Below are 8,801 nucleotides of genomic sequence, written 5' to 3' on the forward strand. Positions count from 1 at the left end.
AGTTTAGTAGTTTTGTTTTTCCGGCCCTTTCTTCCCTCCAACCACATCAGCGAGGGAATGTACGTGAACGTGAATACGAATAATTTGTGAATGGCATGTAGACATGAAAATGAGACAATGTTACGCAAACTTGAAGATGAACTCGATCATGAATACTAGTCATTCACGAATGCGTTTAGAGAAAGTAGTTTTGTGAATAGCTCACCTGAGGTATGGTCATTTTGTTTTTGAAATGTTCCGGCTGTGACGACATCACTGGAGGAGCTTTCCGAGGGGAAAGGGGATTCGGAGACAAACATTTTTATCCAGCATCCTTCCCATCGAATTATTTAAATCAAAACATTTTCTCAACAAAGTAAGAGTATACAGTTGAAAATCTGTAAAAAGAAAATTGTAAGAATGTTTCAGGAATGATTGAATAAGTTAACAAAAAATTTTTAATAGTGTGATTTTGCAAATTGTGAAATAAAAGTTGTCCACAGCAGAAAATGCATTGATATGTAAAATCACTTCCCCGAATCACATTTCATCAGCAATTAATTTGATTAATTGTTACAGAGTGGCATATATTTAATTGTATTTTATTTTTTATTCGTCGTTGAACAGTCAACCCAGTTTTTGGACTTACGACTGCTAATATTCAACTACATAGCCTTGTGATTTTGAACCGATCCAGAAGACAAGGAAACTCCTAGATCAGTACCCCCAGAGGTATGATTTGTTATGGGAACATGGTGGACTTTGAGACTCGACAGATTTAACGTGCATCTGTTATCATTTAGTCTTCGGCCTGCGCGGATCGAACCCACGACTTTTTTGACATGGGCTCAGGTGCCCTACCAACCAGGCTCTCCCGTCCTATATTTAATTGTTATGCAAATACCTAATAACATTTATATTTTGAAATTTTTCCCCATGCCCACGTGATTGACACTTGTCATTCAAGTATCAGTAGGGGGACGTTTGTTGGTTACTCCTTCAGGGGCACCATATTAGGTGGACCAACGTTGGTCTCATAGTAAGGACAGATAGGTCAGCTCCCTGACCAATACGCAGTTCGTTTGGCTATATTTTAAGACACAAAAATTGCGATTAAAAAAAGGGGATAAGAATAAAATAATTAGAACTAGTGCTATATCCTAGAAGATGGATCATACAAAAATATACATTTGCTTCGCTTATTTAAAGCTTAACGTGTCATTTACAATTCTATTACTTGTTTCACTCTTTTAATAATTCTTTGTGTCATTTTTTCACTGCTATATTTGTGCAGCTTACTTACAACTCTTTAATTTGTGTATTTTACAAATTTATTTGTATTCTTATTACAGCTTTATTTGAGTCACTTATTTATACAGTTCTTTATTTGTACAGCTTATTCACAGCTCTATAGTTTATTTAAAGGTTCGTTCGGGGCTAGGATACCCTGATTGCCAGGGCGCTGGATTCACATTCGCCAGAACGGGAGTTCGAATCCGGCCTACCAAAGTTGTAGTAAATGGTGACTGGTGCAAGCTAAATCTTTCGGGTCACAAAGTACTCCATGCTCCCATAACAAATTATACCTCAGGGGGTACTGAATAAAGGACTTATCGTTCTCTGGTTCGGGACTAAATTACGATCTGTGGATGAATGAATAGTTCTATGAATGGGTCCGCTTTATAAACGGAAGTGACGTATGAATGTGACAGAAATCTAATTCTTGGCCATAGATGGCGCCACTGGAAAACAAAAACACTCGAAGCCCTTGCCTTAATGGGCCTACGACAACAATAACAACATAGATTCATTCGTGTTGCTTATTTATACATTTATTTAGGTAGCTTACTATGTATGTATATTCCATTTACAACGTTATTTATATTGCTTGTTGCAACTGTTTTATTTTATTTTATATCCGTCCTTGAACATCCGATCCAATTTTGGGTTTACAACTACTAATGTTTAACTCCGCAGTCTTGTAATTTTGAACCAATTCAGAAAACAAGGAAACTCCTGGATCAGTACCCCCAGAGGTATGGATTAGTTATGGGAACATGGAGGACTTTGCGACTCGACAGATTTAACGTGCATCAGTCACCCATTTACTACACGGGTCTTCGGTCGGTGATGATCGAACCCACGAACTCTTGGACATGAGCCCAGTGTCCTACCAACCAGGTTATCCCGGCCTAACTGTTTTATTATTACTTGCTGTTCACTGTTGGTGTGGCTTATTTACACCTCTCTATTGGTGTGCCTCATATACGGTTTTATTTACGTCGCTCCAGCTTTTATTAATATTTACTTGTGTTGGGAATTTGGAAGAAATCCAAATTATTTTTCAAATCGAGACAAAATTTACCTCAATCACGTGATTTTCACCAGTAATTATCCTTTAAGGGGGATCTTAAAAACCTTCACTTCATAGTATCTATATTAAAGCTTCCCAGTATTGATGCAGTTATAATAGATATCAAATATACTAATATTTACCTATTAAATACCACATTTTACCTATATTTGTATATTTAGTACTGAAGAAATTACCATAATACGAGTAGTACCTATTNTTCTTCTCGTGGTGGCCTCTTCTCTTATCACTTTCTGCTCTACGAATTCTCGCTTTATTACGATTTTGTTTTCGGAAGAAGAAAAGGAGAGGGAAAAAGAAAAAAAAAGCAGTTTGATAAATGTTATAAGTTGGTCTTGGTTTATTAGGTTGTGAATGCGATTCTGCTTTTCAGAGGGAAAAAAGAAATTCTTTCGAAATTTAAGAAGAAGCCATTCATTACTGATGAAGAAGAAAGGGGTCTAAAATAAATTTTGGGATTTCTTTCTTTTCTTCTTCTTTTTTTCTCCTTCTTTTTTTCTTCTTCTGGTGTGCAGCAAATAGTTGAAAACCCAAACTCGCTTCCTCATCGTAGCTACGAATCAAATGGAATTTTCGTGATAAAACCATGACTATTTTCTTTTTAGTTGATGAATTTGCAGGTCACATCATGTTCTTTTTAAATTTTTTTTATCTTATTTATTTTTTATTTGGTTATCGATGTTTTCCGAATACTCGTGAAAATTTAAGCAATGAAGAAGTGCATATTTAGGATGGCAAATTTATCCTAAATATGCTCTAAATACTAAATATGATCCACGTTCGAATCTTAGCTATGGCTGGTCGACTGCTCCCGGTTTGCACCGACAACAGTGCTGTCTTAAAATATCCTCGGTGGTGAACAAATCACACCTATGATTTACTTGCCACCATTTGTTATGTTGTTACTTAGGATCCCCTTGTCGCCGAGCCAGACGAGGGAAGTTTTCGAGGTTTTCCTCTCCATGTAACGCAAATGTGGGTTAGTTTCATCAAAAAGTCTTCCGCGTAGAGTAGTTTAAACCCAATGCTTATTCCAGAATATCCCATATCCTCTGGGTAGGTTTTAAAATTATAGGGGGCTACATAATTCAAAAATGGGTCGGCTGTTCAACGCTTGTTAAAAAATAAAATAAAATGTTCATTTGTTCTTCTGATTAAACTAATGAGATTATTTTTCCCAAATTACGACTCTCCCCTTTACTTTACGAATCGAAAATTCAAATCTGTCTTAACCGAATCACATTAAAAAAACACAGAAAAAAAAAACTTATTTAATCATTGTATAAATTTTATGTCCGAATCGATTTGGACCGTCGTACCCGAAATCTATTTTTAGGGCTTTCCCGATCATTAAATTAAAAATTATTATGCTATTAATATTGTTATTGCATTGTCTATTTAAATAAATGGTGTAAAATCAAATGAAAAGATGAAATTATTTATAAAATTCCTGTATAATAATTAACTTTATTAAAAAAATAACCAATAAATTCTCAAAAACTTTGCATTTTCTCCAAATTCGAAAATTATAAGAAAAATACTAGGTAGTAAAGATTTTTGCAGAGTATTTTTCTGTAATATTTCTAGAATAGAAAAAATTGATGAGTAAAAAATAATTAAACTTATAATTTTTTTTCTGTATCTAGACGGATACTGATGAAATATTTAATACAGGATTTAACTGATAAAAATTTAAAAGAAATTAATAATTAAAGATTCTGTTTTTGTCGGATGTACGTAGTATTTATTAAATGATGTATTTGAATGCGAATATAATAGATTTTTAAGAAAAAATTTAACTAACTTAACATTTCGTATTTGGATGTCATCGAATAAATATGGACGAATTAGACTTGAAAATAACGATCGTGAGTACGCCTTTTATTCTGAACATAGCACAAGATACGTGTCTAAGAAAAGGGACATGGAAGAAATGGAATATATAAGAAATAGATAAGAAAGATAAAAAATGGAATTCCATTTTTCAAACTTGTTCCAAAAAAATTCTTTCTTTTTTTGTTGTTGTTAATTTTAAGACATAAATTAATGAATCCAAAGAAACTCGTACTTCATTGTATATTTTTTTAATTAGTCATTTTTTTTTTAAAAAAGGATATTAAAAGTCAATAGTTATCTTTTTTTTTTCAAGGCAATGACAAGAGTTTTAAAAATTAAACTACCAAATTATTTGGTGTTCTGAATACAAAGATATGTCTCAATGCCGTGGTGGCTCAGGGGATAGAGCGTTCGCTTTCCGACTTGGTGATCCGGGTTCAAATCCAGCGATGACTGGTCGATAAGAATACCGCACCCGGCTCGCACCAACCACAGTGCTGACGTATGATATCCTCAGTATTAGACAGATCATGGGTTAGAGTCCTCTTGCCGTCAGACTAACCACAGGAAATTTTCGCGGTTTTCCTCTCCACGTAAAGCAAATGCTGGTTAGTTCCCTCAAAAAGTCTTCCAGAAAGACAAATTTCTCACAATAATTTATTGATCCAGGAGTTTCCTTGTCTTCAGGATTGGGTTCAAAATTACTACGTAGTTGAAGATTACGGCTACGGTTGAAGATTACGGCTACGAAGTTAAAGATTAGTATTCGTAAACCCAATTGGGTTAGGTGTTCAACGACGGTTATAAAATATGCCTAAACTACTTGAAGTCTGAGACTTAACCCCGTTAAGGCTGGTGTTAAAAATAGTTCGGAAAAGTAACTACGAACATTTCAAGCTGTTTCCAGAATAAAAAAGCTTTTAGATGAGATGCTATAATATCAGATGTTATAATATAATATCAAAGAAACGAATACTTAAGAATAATTTTTGTCTAATTTAAATTAAATAAGCAGTAGTAATAATAATAATAGTTCTTGCTTTTTTTTTTTTTTTTTTTTTAATTTTTTTTTTTTTTTTTTTAAACGGACTGAATACATTAATGGGTTAAATGTTTTTAACCTTAACCAATGAAATTGATGCTTGAGCTAGTTATTACTCATAAATTGTTTACTTATAATCATCACAATCTACTAAAACCTTACGTACTGTATGCGTTTAAATTACTATTTGGAACCTGAAACAAAACGATGTGATTCCGCACGGATACTGAAAACACTACGTGTTTGGAATTGACTTTTTTGACCTTTTCTCTCCACTGATACACCGAGATAAAATATTGGCTCAATTTTCATTCACCCGGAAATTACTTTTTCAACTGAACCGTAATAACTCGCCTTTTCAAGAAAGAGTTTTGATATGATGATTAACAAGAATCTTCAGCGAGCAGTGTTGTTGAAAAAAAAATGCGCATTTGAGAAAAAGAAATTGGATGGATTAATTTGCATATTTGGTAGAAAGCAGTTACTGAATATTTTTATATTTTAATTTTAAATTAATCTTCTTATTATTTTTTTTATACTTTCCTTAACGCGGTGTTTGATTACACTTATATAAAAAATAATTTTCAGTAAGATTTTATTAGCACAGAATTTAAAGTTTCTCAAACAATAAAACCACCGAAATTACTGAACGATCTGGGCTTATTTATATAATGTGTATTTATATTTGTACAGTATTGTTTGACCGAATTATATTCATTGTTATTACTTATTTGTACCGCATTGTTTGACCGAATTAGGTTCATCGTTTTTATTTATTTGTACCGTATTGTTTGACTGAATTAGGTTGTTTTCATTTGTTTTTACCGTATTGTTTGATCGAATTAGGTTCATTGTTTTTATTTATTTGTACCGTAACATTTGTCCAATTTGGATGCGTTTATTTATTTAAGTTTTTTATGGTGCACAGAGAAAAAGTATGTTCAAAATTACCAGAATATCGCAAAATTTAATGTGTTTTTACACTGTGAGAGCATTTTACGGAAGTGCTTTGCTAATGAATTTTGTTAAAATTAAATAAAATTTGGTTATACCATACTGTTTGGCAGTGAATGTTGTGAAATTTGATCATTTTGTTATGATACCCTAAAGCATGGCACAGAATCCATTTGTTCGATTAAAATATACTTTTCAGTTCTAGATTTTCGTTTAAGGCGTGGTAATAAAAACTCTAATTTTGAAAACCAGAATGTCCACTAAATCGAAAAGAACATGCGAACGGAAAAATTGAAAGGGTATGGTATTTAAGCCAAATGAATGGCTTAAATACCATACATTTTGGTTTTATAATCAGAATAATGGCTTTCCCCCCTAGAAATGTCATCACCATACAAGTATATACGGTAATTTTATCAGAATTTTTTTCCCTCCTTGTAATGATTGTCCTATTTGAGTGTATTTATTTATATTTGTACCGCAATGGTTGCCAGATTTAGGTTCAGATATTTATTTATTTGTACTATAATGATTGGTCGATTTAAGTGAATTTAGTTATATTTGCTGTAATGGGTATATTTAATTATTTATATTTGTAACATGATAATTGCCCGGTTTGGGTTTAGTTATTTATTTTTACCGTAATTACCGAATTTCACTTTATTCATCAATATTGAAATATTTCTCTAATTCGCTGTCGGTTACTATATATACAGATTTTATTAAACAGTGCGTATTAATTTTAAGGAAAAGCAAGTGTCAAATCCTTTTTAAAATGTGCAGATCAATTTCTTCAAAAAAAAAAAACACTTTTTTTTTAGCACTCTATCCTAAATATTATATTTTATTTTATATTTTATGACTCTCGTTGAACAGCAGACCCAAATTTTTGGGTCTACAACTACTAATGTGCAACTCCGTAGCTTTGTAATTTTGAACCCAATCCAGAAGACAAGGAAACTCCTGTATCAAGTATTGGGAGAAATTTACCTTCGTGGAGGCCTTTTTGATGGAACTAACCAGCATTTGCGTTACATGCAGAGGAAGACCGCGAGAACCTCCCACGGTTAGCCTGACGGCAAGGGGACTCTAACCCATGATCCGTCTACCACTGAGGATATTTCACGTCAGCACTGGGGTCGGTGCGAACCGAATGCGGAATTCGTATTGACCAGCCATTGCTGGGATTTAAATCCGGTTCACCTCAATTCGTAAAAAGAAAAAATTGGATCAGCTGTTCAACCACGGTTATAAAATTAAAATACAATTTATGTGTGTTATTACTCATCTTTAAACAGAATTATAAAACAATTCTAAATTTTTTTTTCTTCTTCTCTGCTTTAAATTTAAACTTAAATTTAGATCTGTATTATGCTCTCCCCTTGTTGAGAACTCCTTTAATTCAAATCCATTACAATTCTTGAAAAAATAATGGAATCAATTTATCACAAATAATGTTTGCTTATAAAAAAGAAAAAAAGAAGAGATAAAAAAGAAAACTGCCTGAAGTTAAAATGTGTATCTTTTATAAACTCTCGGAATCAGACATCATCTGAGAAACAAGGATGATATCTCTTTATCAGGAAAAACCATCTCATTTTGACGCTAATGGCTAATACGGAGTTCGTGTTTCGATGAAATCTTCTCTTGAAAAGAGAGCGTCTCTCTCCCCCCGTCTCCACCCCTGATGAAACGCTCAATTGTTGAGAGCTGCTGATATTGAATCCATTTTTAAGTGACAGTCCTTTCCATTAGTTGAAAGTATAATTACAATACGTTTCGATAAGTTAGGACTTGTTTGAGCTCATTTGAAGTGACCTCTTTGTTTTGTGTGCTGTGGTTGACAGATTAATCGACGGGCAACTCCCCCTTTTATACGGGCAATGAAAGATAAAGGTGGCATCTGGTGTGCCATTGAGTCAAAACGAGTATTGTTTACCGTTTTCTTAAGCCTTTTTAACAAAGACGCTGATTTTCATTGTTGTAGCGTTGGTTGCGCTATCTCACGTTGAATAGCAGCCATCTTGGATTTTAGATTAAATTTTGGATTTGCGATTTTTTTGATAATTTTTTATTCTTAATTAGTTTCCCTTGAAACGAAACCATAAATACTCTGGTTCAACTAAAATGTCGTATGCTCAAATTTGATAAGCTCAATCATATAAGCCCCTTATTAAGGTTGAAACAGTTCAAGCAGTAAGGTTGAACAGTTAATACATTGAAAGTTCAACACGCTGAAAAATTGAACAGTGCTCTATAAAAATACAGAATGACTCTAAATAAATACTTAAGGTACAACTAACTATTACTTAAATTATTACTAAAGAAAATTTTACAAAATGATTGATAACTATAGTGTTGCTAATAGATAAATACCCTAGTTGCTGATGCTGCATATATACAAAAAAATTTTCTTCTTCGCGAAATTTTGGTAACTGCTTAATTAGTATATTTATTTTTGAAACATTTCTTTTTTTTACTTTTGGTACACGCCGGTAACTTTTCAGTTCTAGATTTTCGTTTAAGGCGTGGTAATAAAAACTCTAATTTTGAAAACCAGAATGTCCACTAAATCGAAAAGAACATGCGAACGGAAAAATTGAAAGGGTATGGTAT

The 8,801-nt window shown here is 33.0% G+C and overlaps 1 protein-coding gene across 1 annotated transcript in view; it reads right to left on the reverse strand.

Moving 5' to 3' along the window:
* LOC107444970 (protein odd-skipped-related 1) overlaps positions 1–8,801 on the reverse strand; it is a 111,845-nt gene that overhangs the window by 96,970 nt on the left and 6,074 nt on the right. Inside the window, exon 2 of the mRNA XM_016059263.3 lies at positions 206–377. Coding sequence (XP_015914749.1) covers positions 206–253 — 48 coding nt within the window. The 5' untranslated portion in view covers positions 254–377. The remainder of the gene's footprint in view (positions 1–205; positions 378–8,801) is intronic.

Source organism: Parasteatoda tepidariorum, chromosome 5, assembly GCF_043381705.1.
Source record: "Parasteatoda tepidariorum isolate YZ-2023 chromosome 5, CAS_Ptep_4.0, whole genome shotgun sequence".
In the NCBI taxonomy this organism is placed as follows: Eukaryota; Metazoa; Arthropoda; class Arachnida; order Araneae; family Theridiidae; genus Parasteatoda; species Parasteatoda tepidariorum.